Source organism: Chinchilla lanigera, unplaced genomic scaffold, assembly GCF_000276665.1.
Source record: "Chinchilla lanigera isolate Chin_1 unplaced genomic scaffold, ChiLan1.0 scaffold00004, whole genome shotgun sequence".
Taxonomy (NCBI): domain Eukaryota; kingdom Metazoa; phylum Chordata; class Mammalia; order Rodentia; family Chinchillidae; genus Chinchilla; species Chinchilla lanigera.
In genome coordinates, this window is record NW_004955405.1 from 23,154,111 (window position 1) to 23,180,791 (window position 26,681).

The 26,681-nt window shown below is 33.5% G+C and overlaps 1 protein-coding gene across 11 annotated transcripts in view; it reads left to right on the forward strand.

Annotated features, from left to right (window-relative positions):
- Lrriq1 (leucine-rich repeats and IQ motif containing 1) overlaps positions 1 to 26,681 on the forward strand; it is a 241,049-nt gene that overhangs the window by 149,385 nt on the left and 64,983 nt on the right. For all 11 annotated transcript variants that reach the window (XM_013518073.1, XM_013518086.1, XM_013518087.1 and 8 more), the window contains one exon: positions 25,635 to 25,767. In XM_013518073.1, the coding sequence (XP_013373527.1) occupies positions 25,635 to 25,767 (133 nt within the window). The remainder of the gene's footprint in view (positions 1 to 25,634; positions 25,768 to 26,681) is intronic.

Consider the following 26,681-nt stretch of genomic DNA (forward strand, 5'->3'; position numbering starts at 1 on the left):
TCAACCTCACGCTTGCCAGGCAGGCACTTACACCACTGAGCTATATTCCCGGCCCTTTACTTCAAAATGTTACACACCAATTTGTGTGCCTGTATTCTTTCTGTGATGAGAAGATTTTTTAAAAACTGCACCCATTTTTCTGTAAATGACTTGAGTTTATCCCTCTTTATGGAAGAGTAGCATTCCATTGTATGTAAATGCTACACTTCCTTATTCATTCATATATTGATGGATACATATACCACTTTTAAGATTAGCTATTATGAATTGTGCTGCTATAAACATGGCCATCCATGTATCACTGCAGTATGATGTTTCTAACTCTTTTGGGAAGATACTTGGAAGTGGAACATCTGGGTCAAATGGAATTACTAGTTTCAGTTTTTGTAGGAATCTCTATAGTGATTTCCATAGAGTTTACATTCCCACCAGCACTGTGTAAGAGTGAGTTCCCCACCCTACAACCTTGCCAGCTTTTGTTATCATTTGATTTCATGAAAGCCGTTCTTTCCAGAGTAAGATAAAGTCTCAGAGTTGTTTTAATTTGCATTTATCTTATGGTCAAAGATGTTAAATATTTTTTCATGGATTTATTGGCTATTTGCATTTCTTCTACTCATTTTAACTGCTCGTATGTTGGCTGGATCTTTTACTTTGGGGGTTGTAATTATTTTGAGCTCTTTATGCACTCTAGATATCAGTCTTCTGGGGCAGCAGTAGTTGGTAAAAATTTTCCCTATCCTATAGGTTTTCTTTTCATTCTGTTGTTTGTTTCTTTTACTGAGAAGAAATATTTTAATTTGATATGATCCCATTTGAAGATTTTTGCTGTTATTTCTTGCACCACTGGGATTTCATTCTGAAAGTCTTTGGTTTTGTCAGTGTCTGCAAGAGTTTTACCTGTTTTATCTCTCTACAGATTGTTTCTGTTTTAACATTTAGATCTTCAATTTATTTATATTTTAATTCAGTACATTGTGAGAGATATGGGTCTAGACTCAGTTTTCTGTATCTGGATAACCAGTTTTCACAGCATCATTTGTTAAAGAGGCTATCTCTCCTTGTATATGTTTATGGCCTCTCTGTCAAAGATCATATGCCTGCATGTGTCTGCAGTTGTTTCAGCATCCTCTACTCTTTTGCATTGATCCAAATGTCTGTTTTTGTGGCAGTAGTATGCTGTTTTTATCACTGTTGTTCTATAATATAACCTGAAGTCCATGTCCCTGGAATATTGAGATTACCATACTTGACAATGTAGTTAGTGAAATGTTCATGTAAGCTTCCCCAAAGTTGCTGTTTTTTTTTTTTAATGCTTTTAAAATGGACTTTATTTTTCACATAGTTTAGGTTTACAAAAAACTTCAGAGAATGTTGTTATACCCCACACATGCAACCTCCTCCACTGTAAAAAACCTTACCAGAATGTTACAATCTGTTCATCACATTGATATCACTCCTAGTCCATAGTTCATGATAAGATTTACTCTTGGTGTTCTAAGTTTTAGTTTTTGACAAGTGCTTAGTAACATGTAATCATATATATTATGTAGAATAGTTTTCCCATCCTTAAAACCTGTATTCTGCCTGTCAATGTCTTCCTCTTACAAAGCCCTCTAGTGATGATTTTACTGTCTCCATAGTTTTGACTTTTTTAGAACGGCATATAGTTGGAGTGATAGTAGTTTTAATATTGGTTTCTTTCACTCAATAATATGCATTTAAGATTCCTCTATGTAGGCATATAACTTGATAGTTCATTTCTACCATAAGGACATATTAGTTTATCCATCTACCCACTTAAGGACATCTTATTTCCAAATTTTGGCAATTATGAATAAATCTGCTGTAAACATTCTTGTTCAAGTTTTTGTGCATACACATTTTCAACTCATTTGGGTAAAATCAAATGTTTTGCTGAATCATATGGTAAAAGTGTGTTTGGTCTTATAAGGACCTGCTAAACAATCTTCCAAAGTGAATGTACACTTTTGTGTTCCCATCAGAAATGTGTGAATAAGCTACTGTGTTATTATTTTAGTTTTTTCTGTCTAATGGATGCATAGTGGTATCACATTGTTGTTTATTTTACAATCTGTAAATGATGTGGAGTGTTGAGCATATTTTCATGTATACATTTGATGTCAATATTTTCTCTGTGGTGCTTTTATAGGTAATTTTCCTACTTTTTAAATGAAGTTATTTATTTTCTTGTGTTTGAGTCTAAGACTTCTTTGTATTTTGTGGTAACAGTTCTTTACCAGATGTATCTTTTGCAAATATTTTCTTCTAATCAGAAGGCTTACTTTCTCATTTTTTGCATTATCTTTCATATAGTAAAAGATTTTAATTTTAATATAGCCAAGATTATCAGTTATTTCTTCCATTGATTATGCCTTTGATGTTGAATCAAAAAAGTTATAACCAAACTAAGACCCACCTGTATTTTCTATTGTGGTACTTTGTAGAAATTACAGTTTTTGTATTTTACATTTAAATCTGTGATTTGCTTTGAGTTAATTTTTGTCTAGATTTTTTTGTGGGTTTGAGATTGTTCATTTGTTCCGGCACCACTTGTACCTTGGTAATATATTTGTTCTTTTGTCAAAAATAAATTGAACTTGAATGCCAGGACAAAAGCTGCTTTTCTCTGTTATGCCCGTCTGCTATCCTGCTTGTGCATTTGAATCAGCTGACTATGGACTGACTCCTCTATAAGGATAATTTTCCCAAATGAGCCTCTTTTCAGTTTGTGCATGTGGGATATTTCACCACGTTAATGAGGAAACTTTTCTTGAAGCTGAAACAAAATACCCAACACCCAAAGTTAAAGGGGGAAGATTTATTTAGCTCATTATTTGTATAGGTTTCAGCTCATAACTGGCTGGCATTAAGGCAGGATGGCACATGGTAGAGGGGCAGCAGTTCATGGATGCAGAAAACAGCAAAAGCTACAAGAGAAGTGACAACTAGGGAATTGGTTTTCTGGGGATTCCTTCAAACTGCATGCCATTCAGATGCTCAGAAGTCACTGCAGCCATGATCCATGAGGGCCCAGTTATTGCTGAAGCTGGCAGCAGATCTTGGAGTCAACATGATGTTGGTTTTACAGGCATACAGAATAGAAGAAGTATGGATTGAGGAGGCTTCCACCTAGTGTCAGAAGATATTGGAGGTTAGGGCATTGTGCTCCTGAGAGAGCAGTGGATGAAACTAAGAGTGGGGACTCCAGGAAGCTGAAGAAGACAACAATATGAAAAGGCTGCTGAGGAATGACACAGGCAGGAACAGAAATACAATCCAAGGGAGGGAACATGAGAGTTAGAAGTGGCAGTGCCACAGGGGAAGGGCTATCCAAGTCATTTGGAGTTCACATCTGTCTGCAATTTGCCTCAGGTGCTGGTCACTGAGCTATGGACTTTAATGTTTTCCCTGTTGGATTTCAGTTCTGCATTTGTTCCATTGGCTTCTGTTCCCTTGTTTCTCTCTCTTGGAATGGGAGTGATTGCCATGGTCATTGTATCTTGGCAGTGTTAAGCCTTCTTTGGGGTTTTACTGAAGCTCAGAGTTACAAGTTTGGTTTAATTTGCAGAGGAGACTTTTGCTTAGACTTTTTAGTAATGCTAGAACTGTTAAGACTTTGGCAACTCTTACAGATGGACTAAATGCATTTTGCATAAAGAGATGTTCATGAGTCTCTTGGGGTCTAGGGATCAGATGTTATAGTTTATATCAAGAATACCTTCAAACACTTCATGTGCTCCTTTGGAAGACAATTAGACCAGGGTAAATTATAACTGACTGCCTGTTGGGAGGTGAAACCTGTTCAGGAGAGGACTGCTAGAAGCATGACCTGAGAGAGTAAAACTGTGACCTCAGCTCTGCCTTTCTCTCTCTGTTTCCTGGCTGCCAAGACAAGAGCAAGTTTTGTCTGCTGTGTTCCTCTGCCACGCGATTACTGTTTGGAGTCTGCTGAGTATGGACTGAACCCTTTAAAACTCATGTGCTCTAATAAACTTCTCCTGTTTTAGATCTTAGGTTTTGGATATTTTGTCCCAGCAATGAGGAAAATTCAGACATTTGCATAACTATGATAAAGTTTAATTTATAAATTGGTAACAGTAAGAGGTCAACAAGACTAACTTACCAAGATCTTAGCAACCTAAACATATATTTTCCTATCCTCATGCATTTGAAAACTTTCACCTTTTCACCTTAAGGAATCATTTCACTGTTTCTCTTTGGCTTATCCAAATTGTGAACTTCACTGATTTTGTGTGTAAGGGTCAGTTTAAGTGAAATAATGGTTATTGGAGCACAAGCACTGTGATACTCCAACACTAAATCCAATAGCCAGATGAATACCAAGTAATAAGAAATGAGTACCATATACATATGCTGGACAAATGGACGTTCTTATCTTGGGTGAGTTAAAGTAGAGCAGTGAAAGATTTCATGATGCTGCTCATAATGGCAGGCTACTGATAACTTGTAAATAGTTTATTTCTGAAATTTTCCCTTAATGTTTTCAGACCACATTTGACCATATATAACTGAAACCACAGAAAGTGAAGGCCAAGATAAGGGCAGAGTGGGCTACTGTTTAGGTGGATCAAAGGTCCTCTAAGGTGTTACTCATCCCGGAAAAGGAAAATTTACATTCAACTACTTGGAAGGAGAAATTGAAAATCTTTCTCAATTGAGACAGTTCAAACTTACACCTCTAAAATTCTCAGTTAATACAGATCTAAAGATTATAAACTGACTGAGACAATAAGAAAACTGAACGTCTCAGTAACCAAGTCATAAGAGTGAAAATCAGCAGAAAAACTGCCTGTTCTGCACATTTAATCCAAAAGATTTATCAGATAAAAGCATACAATAAGTATCTTTAGTTTAATTAAATGAAAATTTATTTGAAATGTAATGAAACCATAAAAATATAAAAAATTATGTAATTTTGAAAAATTAAAGAGTGACTCAAGAAATGAAGACTATGGATAAACTGAAGAAAATAAAATTAATTGGCAAAAAAAATAAACTTGCCCTACTGGCACTGTGTAGTATCTATGTAAATGTTACTCCAAAATAAACATACTCTATTTTTCATTGTTGTTTAGTGTTATAAATTTTTTCTCATTACTCACATGACCTAAAATATTGGCATTTTCCTGTAGACTTAAGAAGTTTTTTTCTTGAGTTTAGAAAGTACACCATCGCCTCTCAGCCTTTTGGCTAAGATCGGGTGTGGGAAGTATACCAGTCAGTGCTCACTAGAGAAACATTTAATGTACGATATATAAATTTATGGATTTACAAGGTAGCTTTACAGTGGCTGCCTGCAGAGCCAGGGGTGAAGAGTATAAAAGGGCTATTTGTATGAAGGATCCAATGAAAAATCAAAGGTCTGGAGCTCACTGTAGTGTCCTTTGTGAATCCATATCGGAGGCCAAAGGATCTGCAATGGAAGGCTGAAGGGTCTGTGCTACACAGGTGATGAGCCTGCGCCAAGGCCAGGAGACAATGTCCAACAAGACTGGAGCTCTTCTGGAGAAACAGAAGCAAGTCTTCCTCTTTTGTTTCCCTTTTATTCCATTCACACTACAAGCCCATTGCTTGGTGCCCCACACACCCAGGGTGGGTCTTCTATTTTCAATAAGTCCTTCAGCCACACCCAGATCTAAGCTGATTCAGTCAGTTGGGTGTTTGCTACTCAAATTGATGCTACCAGTTAATTATCAAGGACAGCACCCAACTATGGTCTCAGATAATCCTAAATTTATTAGTAGTGAACATTTGCAGTAGAATGCGAAGAGCTTTAGTCTAAGATTCAGAAGAAAGCTCCTGACTTGCACTGACTTCCTTATGCATCTTGGATAAATCATTTTGTTTTTGAATCTCATTCCTCTCAAATGGAAAAAAAAATGCCTAAGTTTTATGTTACCTATGAAAAACACATTTTAATTTGTTAGTTTATCAGTGAGTATAACTACAGCAATACATAAAGTCAAATTCTCTACCAGCAGGTTCATGGTTAAACACTATGATGAGGAAACCTAATAAATACCTATATCTAACAAAATGATCTCTAGAATCTGTTTTTAATTATTTCAGGTGGGTCTCATAGGAGAAAAGAACATAGGATGCCATTTATTGAGCAACCAGAATACTATCTAAGGATTTTGTATATATCATTGTGTCTTTACTCAATCCTCAAGAGAAAATATGATTATCCTCATTTTGGGGGAGCATAAAACCAAGAGAATAACCAGAACCTACTTGTTTCTGACACCAAAACCAACAGAGTTTAAACTTTTCTAAGAATCTCTATTTTCCCATGAAACTCCCTTAAATGCTGTATTTCTGAATATGGAAATGAATGAAATTATAAATGTTCTTTAATATACCAGATATAGTAAGTAACATAGAACTTTTTCTCATGTGGATAACTTTTAGAAAATAATGGATAATTGTGAAATATAATTTCCATATTTGGTCTCATGTGAATTTCTAAATTTCCACTAAATCTCTTCAGATGTTAAAATTATGAGAATAACAAAGCACAATAAACATTCTAGCCATAGGAAATTATGTATGAATTGCTGAAAAACCACAGTATTCCATTAGTTTTATTTTTTCATTGGTAAGTAGTTTCTGAAGAACAGTTTTTACACATTTTGGAGTATACGTAAATTACTATTTATAGCATATTTCTTGCCAATGCTTACTAAATTTAAAATAATTTTTGGCTATATGTCTTGTCTGTTGTAAAATTATTAAACAATCTTTTGACCTAAGGACAGAAGTTGGTCTCCTCTTTTTGCTTTTTCATTTTAAACTTTAATGTGTTTTTTGTTTGTCTGTTTTTTGTCTTTTTGAGACAGAGTTTCACTATGTAGTTCAAGCTGGCCTTGAACTCACTTTGTAGACCAACCTCGATTTGAACTCACAGCAGTCCTCCTGCCTCAACCTTCCAGAGTGCTGAGATCACAGGCGTGCACCACCACACCCAGCCTTTAAATTTAAATGTGGTTTGCCATAATTTTTGTTTGAGTTTTCAATTTAGGAAAACAATTTTATCCAGAGAAAAATTTTTTAAAATTGAACACTCACGATCATAGCAAATAGTGCATAATAATTTGTTTAGATTATCTCTATATGCAGCTTTACCATAGGCTGAATTCTAATAGAAAGCAGAAAAAGTAGGTCATTTATTTCATATTCCAAGTTGTCATCATACTAGTGGTGCTGGGGGAGCACTTCTACATGGGCACCATGTTTCTGAACCACTGGGAGGTGTGATACTAGCTACCTTATAGCTTCAGAGTATTTTTCCAAAAATACTCCCATTCCAAACAACCTTAGAGATAAAGTGTCTTCTCAGAAGCAAGGGCAAATTTGCTTGTTATCCACTATTATAGAGTTGTTTTCCTGCAGTGCAAAAAACAGTTTTGTGGCTGGGGATTTAGCTCAGGGCTGGGGAATTAGCTCAGCGGCACAGTACCTGCCTGGGAAGCACGAGGACATGAGTTCGATTCCCAGTACTGGGAAAACAAACAAAATAATAATAATAAAAAACAATTTTGATTACACCCAATTATAAAAGACTTGAACTCCCTTAAGTTCCTAAACTTGGGATTTCTCAGCTGTGACACAGAACCAACAAATACATGGTTTCTGTCAATCTTCACTTCACCTTTGTTGACATTGAAGGGAAAGGGTATGAACACAGATTTACCGATGCTCATGTTTCCGGCTGTGCTGTGGATAAACAAAGCCCCTTTGCCCAACCTAGGAATCCTTCATCTTTTCCCTGCATTCATAAAAGTACATCAGGTTAAATTGCAGACATTTAGAGTTTTTAATATTGAAAAATCTTTAATTTTGCAACACATGTGCCAATAATAAATGCATGTAACCATATAATCAATCGTTATTACTTTTTGGCCTTTTTAACTTTGTTGTGGTGGTTGTTGTTGTTGTTGGGTACTTTTTCATTTATTTATTTCATGGTCTATTTTTTAAGCTTTTTTCATCTTTTTGATTGACATTTTACAGAATGTTATTAGTAATCAGTGGTGTAAAATTAGTGAAAAAAACACTACTTCATGTTTTAGGTCTGTAATATTTCAAATTTATCTGGTGGGAGCTATGATTTTTAAGACAAGTATTATGTAAATTAGCAAATACCTCATTCCTGGAAATATGCAATTTTTTGAAATATTGAAACCATTAACCACAGATTATAAGACATATATATGCTAGACCTGTATATTCATTTAGGAATAAAAACCATCATAAAAATATCTGCAAGTGAAATTGCTGGTATTATACAAATCTTTACTCAAAAGTGGAAATCGTCTTTTTCAATGTGTGTATCTACCAGTAACAAAAACGAAATATTAGTGTTTGCATTTACAGTAATAAAATGATTTCATATTTTTGCTTCACAGAATAGCAAGGCATGCATTATTCCTATTTTACAATTGATAGAATGAGGACTTAAAATGAGAAAAGTTAATTTTTCTATTTCTTTGCCCAGTTCTTTATCTACCACATGTACCTGCTTTAAATTTGGACCATTCAATATTTTAATGATATATTTTTGTAATGTGGTGAAATACATCAGAAATGTATCCCAGTTTTCATTTTTCCACATGAATTGAGAATATTTCAACTGTATGCTACCTCTTGACTTTATCAAAGATCCTCATAGTAAGTACTTGGAAGCAAAGATTTAAAAAGGAAAAACTAAAATTACTGAAATACTTCTTGCAAAGAAAGTTTATGAGGGTTTTTTTTTTTTTTTTTTTTTTTTCCTGGTACTGGGAATCAAACAGACAACCATACGCTTGCCAGGCAGGCACTGTGCCGCTGAGCTAAATCGCCAGCCCCAGTTATGAGAGTTTTAAGATGCGATTGTTATTTTTACTTTTTTCACTTTAAAATAAAGAAAAAAAAATTTTAAATAGTTAGAAGGCTGAAAAAAATCTTACAGCACTTTGATTTTGAAGATTTAAAGAAAACTATATGCTGAAAGAAACATAAATGGAGAATACAATTTATAAAAGAATTTTAGTGGGAATTTATTCTAACACCTCCAATATGATAGTCCATCTACATATGTAGGGAAATTTATGATACACCATTTCTGTAAAACTGTTTCTTAATTAATAAGAAAACAGGCACCATGAGAAACAATGAATCATAAAATAAGTATCAGAAAAATATACATATACACATAATTTAAATATCGAAACCATTAACCAAAGATTATAAGACATATGTATGCAAGACCTATATATTCATTTAGGAATAAAAACTGTCATAGAAATATCTGCAGGTGAAAGAAGATTTGAGAAGAGACTGAACATAAGACAAAATAATTGAAATTAAAATTTAATTCTAAGTCAGATAGGGTTGCACACACCAGTAAACCCAGTTACTTGGGAGCTAAGAGTGGAAGGACCATTAGCTTGAGGTCAGATTGTGCAGTCTAATGAGGCTGTCTTAAAAAAAGAAAACTTCATTATATGTGTAGAAGAGCAGTTAGGACAGAGTTGAAGAACTAATGAATTGGAAATATGTGGGAAAAAAACACTGTCTAGAACATAGTGCAAAGAAGTAAAGGATGAAAATGTAAGAAGGAAATGTAAGATCGTTTAAATTATGTCTAAGTGGCGTACCACACGGAGAGGCAGCCAGAATGAAGGAAAGACAGTGCCTAATAAGATAAAGACTGAAACTTTCCTGAACTGAATAAAAGACATCAATCAATAGATACAAGACATTGAGTGACTCATAAGAAGGATAAATTTTAAAATAATTCCATAGCTAATATGTCAATAATACTTGAAGTATTTTAAAGCACTTTACAGGTAGATTCATCATAGTAAAACTGTATTCATCAGAAACAAGAAAAAATTCTTAAGGCTTATTTTATTTTATTGGGAATTTTTTTGAGACAGGGTCTAGGTATGTAATGTAGGCTGTCCTTATTCTCAAATGCACAGTGATCCTCCTGCCTCAGCCTCCCAAGTGCTGGGATTACAGGTGTGCATCACCAAGCCTGGCAAGAAAATCTTAAAGTAATGAGAAAAGAAGGAACAGGTTACCTTCAAATAATTTGCAGTTAGATTGAGAACCGATCCTTTAAAAGCAACAAAGAATGAAAAATTGTCACTGACCATAAAAGAAGGTTAAAGCCAGACTAGCATTCTCTATCAAGAAAATATCTTTTCAGGGTAAGAACCAAGTATCAACACAAATTGCTTCTAGATAATGCATATTAAAGACAATTTTAAATTGAGCTTTTAAGAAAAAAATTCCTAGATAAATGATCCAGAATATCAGAAGATAAAATTTCAGTAGAGGAAGTAATATTAGTAAAAGCAAACATGAATTAATAATATGAGTAGTAATTGCAATGTCTTATGAAATCATGCACAAGTAAAATACAGAGAAATACTGATATTTATGTCAGCATGGAGCTCAATTGATTCATAATGTTTTATGATTCTTCTGTAAAAACAGAAAAAAGTGGTTGAGGATTCTGCAAAGTTTAATATGTATACAATGATTTCTAAGGCTAAAATTAAATGAATAAGTGCAAACAATATAACTTTCATGCTCGAAAAAAGGGAACCGTCGAGAAAGTATTCAATACAATTTGGAGCCAAAAAGGACATCCAAGAGTTGGATTGAAATATATGGTGAATGTTTACATTTTAAAAACTTTGCAGTAAAAAACACATTGGCAAGAGTGATAGGACAGGTATGTTCTAAGCAAAGAGAGTATTGAGTATTTCTGGAGAGTGTGTCTTATTTGGAAATCTTTTCAAGATAATGTTCCCTAGGAAGTCAGTAACATTCCTGGGTGGAGGAAAGGAATGCTGTGCCTACCCTCCCCTCAGGTGTGAAACACTTCAGCTTGTAGCAGAGAAATATAAAGACTGCACCCATTTTCAGCTTTGAAAAACCAAAGGCATATACTTAGCACTTAATCTTTCCGGTTTCCTGAAGTTTACTTTCCCAGGAATGAAGGGAGTCTGTGGTTGACAGTGGAGATTTGTGAATTGCATATTATAACTTGACAACTCTTTCTAATGCTTACAGTTTGTGTTAGGTTCATGAAAGGTTTTTGTGTGAGTGGCTGTTGTGCCACCTGCTGACTTAGGGCCACCAGTAGGGCTATGTCCTATGAAGACTTAGGCACATGGCTTTCATAGACAGATCCTGTACAAGGTACATGCCATGATACCAATTCTAGGAACTGACTGTAAGGTAATACATTTTCAGGGTCACTGAAGCCCAGTAGTTCTTCCCTTATTTGCAGTGGTTGAAGAATAGAAATGCTTAGATCTCAGTTTGTAAATCCTACTGATACAGATGTGCTTATGTTCAACACAGTCCCTAAAGAAAGTGAAAGCTTCAGTTGTGTTGACTTCCAAATATGGGGAAAAGACTTGCTATGCATCTAGCTGGGTAGCTTGTTGGGCCAGTTCAACCTCCTGTCCCTCTGTGGTTCTGCTTGGAAACTGCAATGTCAAGGAGGCCTTAACCACTTGTAATAGTTAATGAGATTTACTTAAGAAATCCAAATAAGGAAGTAGCTTCATTTCCTAAATTTTCATGAGTCAGAACAAATGGAAGATATAGTATTGAGATTAATCCAGATTTGCATTCTATGAAAGTTAATGTCTGGATTGGTTTTTCTTTTCTCATGGCCTAAGGAATAAGTACTGATAAGGAATGATTTGAATGTAATTGTCTGTAGAAAGCAGGGATTAAACCAGGGATTTCACCTTAGTAAAGGTAACTATAATAATGTCTTTTGTTAATCCCCATTTGTACTTATTCTATATCTACACTCTTATTTTGAAATGTCATACTGTACACTGTCTTGTAAAAATTTTTTTAAAACTATATTTCAAATTAAAAAAAGAATATTGAGTATTTTGAGAAAAATTTATGGCAGTGTTCAAAATCTAACCTATCAGTTGTGTTAGGGTTCCTTCGCTGTGACAAAATACCTGAGAAAATCCATGAAAGGGAGGATTTATTTTAGCTCACGGTTTCAGGTGTTTTGCTCCATGATCGCTTGGCCACGTTACTTTGGAACCTGTGGCAGAGGAAACACATTCACCTCAGTGTGGCCAGGAAGCAGGAGAAGCTATAGATGGCTCTTTATCCCCGAGACCTGACTTGCTCCTGGGAGGCGGCTTCTCTGAAAGATTCTACCATAGCCTCAGAATGCCACTTTTAACACAGGATAAGCCTTTTGGGGACACTTCCAAACTATCCCGTTAGTACTGACAAGACATTTTAAAGGCTAAAGGAGCTAGTGGGTGACTAAAGAGTTTGATAGGTTATTAAATTGTTAAAGAGATAAGCAAATTTAAAAGATAAGTTTGGAAGTAAGAAGTATGTCAAAAAACACTAGCCAAAAAAAGTGTTAGCATCGTTCCAAAATAAGAAAATGTTCAATTTACCAGAAGATATGCTTTTAATTTTTATGAACTAGTATAACTTATGTGATGAAAGTTCAAGATGTGCCAAGAAGTAGAAATTCTCACAAATATATTGAGAGATTTCTGCTATCATTTTTTTTCATGTTTTGTAGAATCAATATTCAAAATAACAGAAAGGATATGTTTTGATAAATTTGTGCAATAAAATTTACCTAAAGGACACATTCAGGACATTCATTAAATGGTAAATGCTTTTTATTCTCAACCACACAGAAAATATTTATTAAATGTGAACCAATTCTGGCTTTAGATCAGATCTCAACATTTTTCCAAGGATTAAAATCTTGCTTATTTTATGTTCTGAATATAGTACTACTAAATTATAAACCAATCATACTAAGTTAACTAGAAAACTCATTTGATTAGAAACCAAATGTTTAAAAAATCATGAGTAGCAGAAATTGATGATTTTTAAAAGATTAAACAATAACAAAGCATTACATATTATAAAAACAGTAGTTAAGGAAATAAGCTAAATATTCAGTCCAATTGACCAATAAAGCCAAAATTTTTTGGAAAATACTAACAAATGCATTCACTTCTGGTATGGTTGATCTTGAAAGTCGAAGAAAAAGGTCAAGCAACCAATAACAGAAGTAGAAAATGGGGAATAAGAGATAACACAGACTTTGAATCTACAATCAGACAGAAATAACAACTTTATGGCAATGCATTTGAAAATTTGGAAGAAATGAAACAAATTCCTAAAAAATTATACCTTATCAAAACTGACCTTAATTCTAATCTTAAACTTGATCACATGGGTAAGCAGTCAAGAAGAAAAAAAATGTTGCAACCTAGAATAATATTCTTCCATTAAATACCAAAGAATATGTCAAGCAAAAACTAATACCTGATAGGGGTATTCATAAAATAATACTGAAAATTTTAACAAAAAGCTTTAAATATACTTATGAATGGGACGATTAAATTTCAAAGATTAAAGTTTTTCCAAATTAACTTATGATTATCACACAATCTCAAATTCTAATAAACTTTTAAGAAATTGACAAGGAAAATCTAAATTTTGTATGGAAAATCAGCACCCACAAATAGTCAAAACAGATTCAACAAGTGACTACGGTAGGAGAACTTGCCATAGAAAATACTGCAGCTTATTCCACAACTGTTCAGCAGCAATGGAATGGACAAACTGTGAAAACATTCACACAGTGGAATACAGCACAGCAATAAGAAATAATGAGCTAGGTTTGTAATCAGCAAAACAGATTAATCTCGGAAATAATACTAAACAAAGGAAGACAAAATAATACCTGCAGAACTATCCTATTTATGTATAGTTCAAAAGTGAATAAAGCCACATTATGTTGCTCAACTATGTAGGAGGTAAAAGTTATAAAAGTACTCAAGAAAGTCGCAGTTATAAATTTGAGTATGGTGCTTCTACTAAGACAGAAGTAAGAAACTTTCAGAGAAACTTCTAATGAGCAATAGGACTTCTGATGAGCCTGATGATCAGACTACATCTGAAGTGATCAGACGTGTCGCAGAGTATTTATGATCTTCTATTTACACAGTTATACTTTATATAAAAATTTAAAATTCTTTATATTTTCTAATACATTCATAAGTATAATTATATATACATACTATAGGCAACCTTTTGTATGTGTGCTGTCTCTCACAAGAAAATGATGAAAGGATCTGCCATGACTCATTATTTACCTAAATAATGGTATAAGCTGAAAATGACTTTTGTAAGGAAAATATAATGCTACTGTGGACTTTTTTCCCTGCTAGCCCATGTGTAGGTCAGTTATTCCACAGCTGTAGTCAGGAGTGCTTTCACTTATCTCTGAATTAAAAGTGAAATCTGTAGAAAGAAAGACCTGATGTATCCATAATAAAGTGTGCTGCAACACAAAATAGAAGTTTCTCTTTCTGAAAAAACTATAATAAAAATTATAACAAGCTATAATAGAAATTAAAATTTTGTTTTTATAAATTACACGTTTAAAAATATCTTAAGCCAAGTGTGGTGGCGCACGCCTGTAATCCCAGCACTTGGGAGGCTGAGGCAAGAGGATCATTGTAAGTTTGAGACCAGCCTGGGCTATAAAGTGAGCTCAAGGCCAGCCTAAACTGCACAGTGAGACCCTGTCTCAAAAAGACCAAAAAAACCCCCAAAGTGTATATATATATACATATATATATATGTATATATATGTATTAAACATTCAGCAGGCTACTAAAATTGTGAATGAAAACTACTTTCAACTTACTACGTTTTATAATGCCTGCAATATTTTAATATCTATTCAAACTTTTATATAAAATTATCTCTGTAACAGAATAACAACTGCAATTTGAAAAATATAAAATTACTATATGCAAAATAAAATAGGTTATCACAATGGAAAATATGTTATGAATATGTAGATATATATGCTATAAGCATTTGTCATACTTATGTAAAAATTAGGTTTGCAGAGATATCAAAGAATGTTTGAGTACTTCATGCCTCTATGATTAATGAGTCAATGTAATACCACTTATTGGCTTCTTTTGAAATGAAACTAGTAAATAAAACCAGTTATTTAACCCTCATCTAAATAAGTATACATGAATAAGCAAACCATAGATGTTCTTTTATCAAAGAATAAAATTAGGCAGGTCAGGAACCTGAAACCTAAAACTGTACAAAAAGTATATGGCAGTATTTATGTGGTCACTAGGACCTGTTCTGAAAAATCAACCAATTCACATCATCTTTCTCCAGGACTTTATTGGGTAGGCCCTGGTTTGAATGACCTTCAATATTAACACTCCCTGAGGGAGTTTAGTTTAGATAGAGGACCATTTTCCAAGGATAATTTAATTGAGAGGGTGGAACAGGAAAGAATCACGTCAATGCAACCTCCTTCATGGTTATTACTAAGAAATTCCAAAAAATTATTTGAAATAACTTAAAAATCAATTATGACTGTATACCCTTTGTATCTCTTAGAAGTTGATTTTTCTTTATAAAAGACACAGTAATATTCTTGTATATAATAAAACAAAACACATTTCTTTTTTTAAAAACCTGTTACATATTTAGAATTTTGTTCCTAGATTCACCCCCAGAGAACTGGACTATTTCATGTGATAAATCCTTGAATATTTCCATCCTCCCAGTGAACCCTTAGAATCTTTAAGTTAGATTGAGTTTAGAGATGCATATAGGTAACCTATAGACATATATGTTACATACAGACTAGGTAAGTCTTAGCCTGTGTCAGCTGAGAGCTTTAAACTATGATTGTGGAATTGTTTCATTTTCTTGAAAAACAACTGCAATATGGCTCCAGCTATTAAATTCTTCCTATATGTTAGGCACCATATATTCATTTATATATTATATTCATCTTCTATTCATTTTAAAAGGAAAAACTGAGGCACAGATAAGGTCAATAGTTTTTGTAGTGTTAAACAGCCAACTTATTAAGTTCAAGTTGTTTGCTAAAAAGACACTAATATAGATGAAGTATAACTTCTACTTTTTTATTACAAACTAATTTATTTTACCAGTTTCCCACGTGTCACAATTCAGAGTTCCTTCTGATAGAAAATAAAATGATATGAGAAGTAATAGAAAACAATTTCAAATCCTCTAACTACTGGGTAATTGTGAAAACAATATCCTGTTGACACTGAAATTAGTGTTACCTGTACTTAGTAATGAATAAATAATATGTTAGACATAGGATCAATATCATTGATTTTTCTTCTTTTCTCATAGTCCAACTAGCTCTGATCCTGTCATTGCAAACTCTGATATTTGTTCACCATGAATTTTCACATTAATTATAATTTTAAATATTATGGTAAAATATTATTTATATTCATTACTGAATATTTTATCACCATCTTAAATTGTGTCCTCGATTCAAATATATGACTTACCCTACTCACTAATCCCAGCACTGGTGGCAGAAAACGTGGAAACATATTTTCCTCCTTTAATTTCTAAAATAAAAAAAAAAGAAAACGTGGAAACACATTACATGTTCATTTATATGTGACTTGAGCTAGGTAGGATTTTTTTTAGTTATGTGACTGTAATGAAAGAAACTGAAGGACTATCCTTCTACAGTATTTGACATTGCGCTCTAAAAGTATATTTAAGGAGATACAGCTTCACTGAAGGGTACAAATGTCAAAACATGCTATCTATCTGACGTAAATATGCCTCAGCTGAACACAGAGAGCATGTTAAACTCAGTTAATAAAACTATAGCATCCACTTTGTTACAAGATCATTCCATTATTCCAGAGGGATTCACTTAAGTCTAGCAATTCTATATCAAAAAATAGTCTTGCAAAATCTAAATCTTTTGAAACAGATAGTGTAGTCACTTGTATTTGTCTCTGTAGTCACTTTTGTTTTTATAAAAGTCATTCATATACCTTATGCATTATCCTACGCTCCAAACAAACCAGTTTTGAAAATTAATTCAGATGTCAGAAATTAGAAAGTATCTTTCAGTCCGTACTTACTTTTTTTTCCTCACTGCTCTAAAATAGAGTGAAAAATGTAAAGGAATGATTAATACCGCTGTTAGTCTTTGACCTTACATATAGCTTTGGCTCTCTTCCCAAATTTTCTGTTTTGAAACGTTGGTAGCAACAGTCCTCTTCTTTATTCATAAAGTCATTTTTCCTTAGTGATCAACTACATATACATTTAAATGTATTTTTAAAGAATAAGGATGTTGCTTGTCACACACAAATGGCTCTCAGAGAGTTATTGCATTCGTGCCAGGGCTGTCAACTTTGCAACAGGAGATTGGATTGGTTAAGGAAGAAGCCATAAACAGCCTATCAACAAGTATTTATACAGATGTTAATGAAATTAAAATTCTCTTAGTGTAGTATTTATGCCAAATTCCAATTTTTGTTCTTTATTTGTGAGGTATGATGCAATAACTTCTCTTAATAAACACATACAGAGCACTTATACTTTATAATGTAATTAAATGTTTAGTATTCCCAGCATAAGACACACTGAACTTGCCCTTTATGAAAGTTACCAAAAATATTTTCCATCACATGAAGATAGACTATACTCAGCTAGTGCCATGTCTTCCAAAAGCTTTTGGTAAAGCAATGAACTCATCTCTCTCCATGAAACCAAGAATATTTGAAAATTATATTGTGGAGGAAAGCCATTAGGGGAAAAATAGTCATGGGAAAGTTGCCATATGTGTTAAAAATATAAATAGTTAGCTTATTTTTGTGTGCTTTAAATGATAATTGAATCTTAATCTCCCTCAGTATAGGATATTATTGTATATTGAAAATTTAGAAAATAGTTTTATTGGAAGCATATGAGTTCCATGAGCACTTTTATTTTACTTTTCATGAAGAAAGAATATTTCCACTAAGTGAAACAGTACCTCATTTCTTCCTGAGAACTTCTCAAAGTCACAATGCGTTCCTCCAGGATTATGCACCTAGTTACCACATTAGCAAGGAGTAATTGTTTTTGGTTCTTTGTTTTAATTTGCTATCCTTCATTGTCAGTTTTTACTTCAGTCTATTTGTGACTTTTAAAGCTGAAGTTCTATTACAGTAATTAAGTTGATAACATTTAGACATGTCACCCCGTATAATACATGGATTTGTCTTCATGCTAAAAACCTCTACATTTCAGTTGTACTTTTCTGAAGAAATGAAGAACATTAGCCAACTGTAATAATTATTCTTTATTACATCAATACTTGCTTGGTGTGATACTATTATTTGCCATTTAAACAGCATAGAAAGCAAAACCAACACATATATAGGAAAGTATAAAGTAATGAATGCTGTCATGGAGTGTTTGTAGGGTCCTCTGGAGTGAACATGCCTCCACTAATTTCAGTAAGGAGTATCCTGCTGGGAGATCGAAAGTTCATCTCCAAAGAAAGTAATTTCTAAAGTAAAACCTGAAGCAGGAATGGCATATCTGAAGTGAATAATCCCAGACATAGACAGCTGTATAAGCAAAAATGTGTGGGTGAAGGGAGCATGTGTGTAGCTATAATGTGTCTCGGACAATAAGGTAGGATCCAAACAGATGCATCTGAAGTCCCTTATGGTGTACAGAATACCTTGAACTTAATCAAAAGCAATGAAGACACAAGAGCTTTATCTATCAGTTTGGGGAATCTGTGGGATATATCTAGAGGCTTTGAATAGTTGTCTCAGAAGAAGATAAAAATAATGATAGAAGAATTTGAAAGGAAATCATCCTACAGGGCTAGTGCAGGCTAAGAATTAGAAAAGGCCAAATTAGAACTCCAGACATGAATTTTAAGAAGAATGGATGACAAGGGAAGAGAAGCTCTTGCAAAACACTGTAGAGTTTGGCCCAAAGACTGGAGAAAAACAAGAAGAATATAAAGAAACAAAATGCAGAGGAGGCAAGCCTTTCAAGAAGGAAGAAATGGACAGCAGTGTGCAAAACTGTAGAGGAAACTGGTAACATAGTAACTTCAGAAAGCTGTGGATTTTAACAGCATGTAATTTTATATACACTGTCCCAGGGAAATATCATGAAGAAAGCAGATTGCTAAGGTCTAAAGCATGAATGGCAAGTGAAACTGTCTACTAGTGCAACGCCAAAAAGAAACACCGAAATGACACCCAAGATTTGGAGACAGATTTTTTTTATATCAGTAAGCACTGATTGGGACCATTCCCAAAATACTAGGCCCTGATCCTTGGTAGTTTGGAGGTTATATGGGATAAGAAAACCAGAAGTACAGAAGCAGTATATTTGGCAGTTATTGGTCAGTTCTTACAATATTTACAATATGCATCACAGTGACCAGCCATTTCTGAGACAGAAGTAAAAAGAACTTGTAACAGGAATTGTTACCTGAGAAACTAACAAACTGGCTGGGGGAGGGGCACTTTCTGCTACACTACTTGGAGAAATTTATCTGATTAGGGAAGGAGAGAAAAGAATAAAAAGCATTTTTGACAGGTACTAAAAATACAAAAGACAAATAAAAACTAATAGGAATAAATTCTCAGGTACATGGAATAATAATTTTAGATCTACAGCATGGTTGAGGGTGTTGAATTTAGAAGAAGGGATACCTCTTATGACAGAGTGAAGGTGCCCTTGCACGTGTCACCGTATACAAGCCTGTTTACTCTTCTTCAAAGTAAAAACTGAAGTACCACTGTTGAGGTGTGACACAAAAGAGGAACCAGATTAGTGGCATGCCCAGAAAATAGACTAGATTTAATTTTTGTTTAGAGATTGATGCTTATGTAATGAGTAGTCTTCACTGATGACAGAATGTCCGATCTGGGTAAGTAAAGAATTCAGAAAGAAAAAACAAACAGGTTTTAGTAAGATGATAATAGTAAAGGCAATTTGGAATTCTGAAGTTCAGCTGAGAATGTGAGATATGGTAAGAGGGGTAAAATAGAGTCTGGTAAAAGCTAGCCCTCCATTTAGCCAGCCCTGTGAGACGGGAAACTATGTCTGTCTAGTCAACTATTGTTGGCAGCCAGCACATTACCTGACAGAGTATAGGCTCTGAGATACTTTTAGACTTTGAAGCACCAACATCTAAAGATTCTGAAAATGAAACTGAAAGGAAGTGCTTGGAATTAAGACGTGTTATGTCCATGTACCATCTCCACACAAGAAAAGGACTTTAAGTACTGCAAACATATACCAAAAAATATGGAAGAGGACCAATAGATGGAGAGAGAGTGGAGGGAGGAAAGGGAAAGAGGATATAAAACAAGAATTAAAATGTGCTGTGTACATGTGCCAACTCTCCACAGGAATCTAAATGTTATGTATGACAAGCATGTACTACTAAAAAAAAAATCCAGTGTCAAAATCCAGTGTGTCAATAGCCTGCAGAGATGAATTCTGTGACCGAGGGAATGGGTTATGTAATTAAATTCAACAAAGAAATCAATGAAGATAAAAAATAAATGTTTGTTAGGTAAGACCATTTTAGGCCATCTTAGTATGTACAATTTCAATTTGGCAAAATCAGATCACATTAAATCATGGAGGGAATAGAAAGTGAGGAAGTAGAGAATCCACTTCCTTTAGTTGTGAAAGATGAAATATAGGAGAATTTGCCCCTGAAATCTTCTCACAACTCATGCAGTTTATTGTATTGGAAAATACAAGGTTATAAATTATAAAGGCACAATGTCCTATAGTTCAGATGATATTTAGCAAAAATACAAATTTGCTTACAAAGAGAACAAGAATGGTGACCCCTTTTAAAGTACTGTAGAAACTAAAATCAGATAAAGGCAAAAAGAAAACTCTTGGCACCAATAACAAAGAATTTGTGAATGATTAGTTAATAACATGAAGAAAAGTACCTGGTTATAGTAGTTAATTAGAAAGAATGAGAAAGGTTTTTCACAATATATAACCCAAAATAAATAATTATTATTAGACAAATGTTCAGTTTTACTACCAGGAAGATATGCATTTAGACTATAATTAAATAATATTAGTGTCAAAATATTAACATACCAACATTAAACTGGAACTCTTAACAATGGAATAGCCTCGTAGATTATTGGTTACTTTTTAAACTATTTGTGAATGGGTGTTGTAACACATTTCATAAAATGTTATAATTTATACATAGTATCTTCAAATACATGTTTAAAATGAGTTTAGATGGATAATCACAAATTTATAATGTTAAGTATAAAATCATCAAAATTATATTTAAGATGAGATTTCTGTTAAATATAATGTATTTGTTGTAACAGGAACTGTAAAACAAGATATGAAGAATATATACAACTACAATGTAAACCAAAAATCAAACAAGTTTGTGCAAAATAACTGTAAGAGAATGCTTTAAAATGTTACTGACAGCTGGAGATATAGCTCAGTAGCACAAGTGCCTGCCTTCCTGGCAAGTTCAAGATCCCAAGTTCAATTCCCAGTACCAAAAAAATAAATAAATACAATGTTATTGAGTAGCTATATTTGGAGAGTGGAATTTTTATAGATTTTATTTCCTTTAAATTTTTAACTTGACTGGCTTATAATGGGAATGTGTTTTTTTATTTTATTATTTTATTTTATTATTTTATTTTATTTTATTTTATTTTATTTTATTTTATTTTGATACCAGGAATCAAACTCCAGACCTCACACTTGCCAGGGAACATGTTATTTCAATAACAAAATTTTTCAACAGTTTATTTAAATATTTCAGGTCACTACTAGCCCTCTTACAAATATGCTAATAGAAGGACGTCAACACATTTGAAAATATGCTAATATGCAAATTTAGATATGCTAATTTAAATATGCAAATCTGCTTATAGAAAGGCTCCAGCAAATATGCTAATAGAAAGATAATCTTACTTCCTACTTCTCAGTGCTAGGAGTCATCTGAAATGTTTTGTCTGGGACAGAATCACTTTCTTCAACCTTCTTTCTCCTTCTCTGTGATGGGAGTCATCTTAAAATGGTTTGTCTGGGAAGGAATCATCTTCTTCAGTATTGGAACTGTGGTATTTTTAATTACATCTACTTTCATCCCATGCTTGTTCTGTTTCTTTTTTTTTTTTTTTTTTAGCCACATCTAACAGTCATTTGTCGTATTCATTGGTGAGATTGATAATCCTTGAGATGAATATTCTGTGCCATACTTTTTCTGTTTTTAGATCTTGTTAGTATACTAATTAATCCATGATTTAGGAAAAAATTGTTATTATGGATTAGACACTTGCAGTGAAATCTCTCCTCTTCACTCAAGGAATTGTTTAGAACCTGGGCTGAATTCTGTTGTATAACTACTTAGGGTTTATGAAGTGTTGTTGGAGACTTGAAGAAAATTTTCCAAAATGAGTGCTTTAAACATGACTATCATTTGAGGCATAATGGCATTAGATCTTCTGTAAATTTCTTGCAGAATTCAGCAAGAATTCTGAAGAAATGCGTCAGGTCTTGGACTTACCTTTGTTGGTAAGATTGTAATGGCGTCTTCAATTTCCTTGACTGATCCTGGGTTGTTTAGAATTTTTATATCTTTTTGGCTCAGCTTTGGTAATTCATATGTATCTAGGAATCTGTCCATTTCTTCCATGTTTTTTGTCTTATTAGGAAACAGGTTCTCTAAGTAGGTATTGATGGTCTTCTGGATTTCTATGGAATCTATTTTGACTTCACCCTTTTCATTCCTAATTGAGTGGATTTGAGTCTTTTCTTCCCATTTTTTTGCTAAGGTCAGCTAAGGGTTTATTCAAAGAACCAACTTTCTAATTCATTGATTCTTTGTATTATTTTCTTAGTCTCAATTAATTTCTGCTCTGATCTTTATAATTTCCCCCCTTGTAGAAGATCTGGGCTTGATTTGTTTTTTGTCTAGAAGTTTGAGGTTCAATATTAGGTTGTTTATTTGAGCTCACTCCATTTTCCTGAGAGTTTACCACTATAAATCTTCCTCTAAAGACTTCTTTCATTGTATCCAGTAGGTTCCAGTGTAATGTATCGGCATCATCATTTAATTGTAGATAATGTTTAATTTGTTCTTTAATTGCATCTGTGACCTATTGGTTGTTCTGGAGGGTGTTATTTAATTTCCATGCATGTATGGAGTTTTTATAGTTTCAATTATTGCACTATGGTCTGATAGTATGCTTGGAATAATTTCTTCCCAAAACAATTAAAAGCATCATATCACAGTGATATATGCACACCTATATTTATAGTAGGACAGTTTGTAATAGCTAAATCTTGGAAACAGCCCAAATGCCAAATAACCGATAAATGGAAAAAGAAGATGTGGGTTTTTAAAAAATATATAGTGGAGTACTAATCAGGCATAAAGAAAGATAAACTTAAAAAATTTCTAGGTAAATGGTTGAGCCTTGAGACCATACTCTTAGTTGAAATAAATTGGACAGACATGTAAATATCACATTGTCTCACCAATGTGAGAAACTGAAAGTGCAACAGGACCAACACATGTAATAGATATTGTGAAATAGGAAAAAATGGTTCAACTGGGAAGGGAAAATAGCGAGGGGGAGGGGGAAAAGAAGGAAGGGAAAAGAAAAAATGAGAAAAGAAAGACAAAATGGAAGCAACGCTTTTGTAAATAAGGAGTGGAAGGGGGTTGAAGTTAGGGGAGGGGAATCGGAAAGAGGGAATCAAAAGTATATCATGTAGAGGTACAAATTCCTTGTGATGAATGTGATCATTATGCATTTCTAAACTGTACCAATAAAATTAAGTTAAAAATAAGAATAACGATTGTAAGTATATGTTACTGTTTTAAAAATCAGAAATCCGAGAGTTATGTTTATTTTAACTGATGGGGCACTTGTTAGTGCTGGATTCTATACACAGAGGGCTCAATTGATCCCCAGAGTCACAGAGTCCTTGGTTTTTCTGTCATTGTACTACTGAGTTCAGCATAGAGTCTGGTTAAGCAAAACAGGAAGTAGATGTGACTCTGCCGAGGGGGATCTTAATGCCGTGCAATAACTGAATGTGGCAACTCCAATCTTCCCTTTGACTACGTAACTTCCTTTCTATATACCTAGGAGGCTATTTATCAGAACCACATCTGCTCATGGATTCAGTGGTCAGACCAGGCATGTGAAGTAATTGTTTCTCTGTCCTATAATTGTTCCTCTATGTCAGCCATGCAAGAGTTGACTTACGCTCAGCACACAAGGGTTGTGGCCACTTTTGAAACAAGGTGGTATAAAAAGTAAAAAGTAAATGTAACTTAGAGTTTAAGAAAGCAAAGTGTTTTAACTTTCCTAAAAATTGACAACATTGCCGGGCATGGTGGCACATGCATGTAATCCTAGCACTTGGGAGGCTGAGGCAGGAGGATCGTTGAGAGTTTGAGATCAGTCTGGGCTTTGTAAAGTGAACACAAGGTCAGCCTAAACTGCAGAGCAAGACCCTGTCTCAAAAAGACACCCTCCCCCAAAAAAGAGAAAAATTGACAGCATCTCTTTGAATTGAAAACTAGTTATCTCACTGATTAATTAGGGGGAAAAGATGTTTTAGATGTACTATTCTCAGCATGTTCACAATGACACAGTTTTAACTCAACATACATGTAGGAGTGTATACGTGCACATACACTATGCATTCAAAACATGCTTTAGACAGGCTTCATTTCTTCCCAAGTAATTTGCAATATGCTGATTTCCTACAAACATCTACAGTGAAATAATATTCCAAACAAATTGGCCAAAATTTTTAAAATTCAGGATTTAAACCATTTTTATGTATTTAACTACCATGAGTTAGTTTTCAAGAGGTATATACCTCCCTGTGATGTGCAGCGACCCAGGCTTACAGAGTTAACAAGTCCCTAAATATGGTCATAGAGCCAAGAAAGACGACTCCCAAATGGAGAGTGTGTGTGTGCGTGTGCGTGTGTGTGTAGTAATTTTTGTTATTTGGATGTAAAGCTTAAATTTTTCTTTTCTATTTTCAAAAACCATTTATTAATTTTTCTACTTGTTAGCCTTTTTATGATTAACTTCTCGTCTGATATAACTTCTCATCTCACTTCTTTTCCATATTCATGTTTACTATTATGTCTTCTCTATCCTTGAAATAGTTACTCTACAGTGAACATAGATTTCTTCAAACCTCATGAACTACATTCCTGGCTTAAAATGTTATATTAGCTTGCACAAGCCAAGGTCAGTTTTAGACACATTTAAAAATCTGTTTCAAATATGCTCAATATAATCTACAATTCCCATATATTGGGGGTGTTGGGGAAAGAACAGCTAGACTTGAAAATAAGCCTACAAGGATTTGACGGCAAACATATTCTTTTAGTATTAGAATTTCATTGTTGAACAAAAATAATCAACTTTTTGAATTAAAACACAGATTTTTTAAATGGCGGTTTCATAAAACATTTCCTTTATTTTTCAAAACACGGGTTGAAAACTCAAGCAGGAAAAATATTTAATTATTAAATGCCTTAAATTGTTTTTCTTACAGATGATTTAGTCATCACCAATGGGTAATTTTTTCATGCTTACAATGAAATTGTTAGTCTTAACTGAGCTGTATGGCCAGAGTTTATTTCCTTAAATAACAACCTTCCTATGTGTTTTCCTCAGGTAAGGAAGAAGACTTAATCTACAAAGACACCACTGCAAATGAAAAATGGGAACGGAGCAAAGCATACACTTACCAGTGGCTTCACACACAGGTTGGGGTTCATGAAACAGCTAGTTCCAGAAATATGAAAAGGTGAGATCATTTCCTTTAAATTAGATTTTTGTATTGTAAACACATCTTGAAAAGTGAAACCTAGGTTAATTGTGCTAACACAAACATGACTTTATAGCCACAGGCCAATATGCTAGGTTATAAACAGGCCTTTCATATAAAAAGGTTTAATCGCCCCTTATATATTTCACCATAAAATGTTTAGGAAGAACTCTATTCCATAATGCTTAATACCAACAATTAACCTTCACAAATTATTCTACATTAGAATGTGGAAAATGAAAGTATGGTATACATTAAATGTTTGTAAGTGTCATATATTGTTGTTTGTATTTTATTTATGTTATCATTTATAAATTTGGAAGTTAAAATTATAGTTTAGTTCTTTTTAACATATATGAATTGAACTTCCATATATGATGATATCTATCCATTCAGTTCCTTTCAATATGGAAATTATATGAAAGCATAAATTAAAATGAAATTAAGACATTTTGTAATTGGAGTTGTGCAAAATTTTTTGTGAACAAAGGAAATATTATAAAGCCACAAATATTAGGTGAATTTTATTTTCAGGTCTTTAAGTTAATGGAAATTCTTTTATGTTGATACTAATAAATTTAACTTAATTCTTATAATAGCATCCTTATAACTGTAAATAAATGGAACAGAATCCATCACTTAATGTCTATAGTAGCCAAATATAAGAACATTAATATAGGTTTAATACACAGAAAAGTAGAAGCAAAGTATTTCAGAATAAATTTTAGATATGTTTTAATGTTTAATAATATCGCTAAAAAATAATCTGTACTTAAGTATGTAAAACAATAAACAATTAGTCATGTGATTTGTGTTTGGAAAATAATAATAACTAGCTAAAGGGATATTTTAAGAAAAATTGTGCAAATACTTTTGTCTATGCTAGTTACATG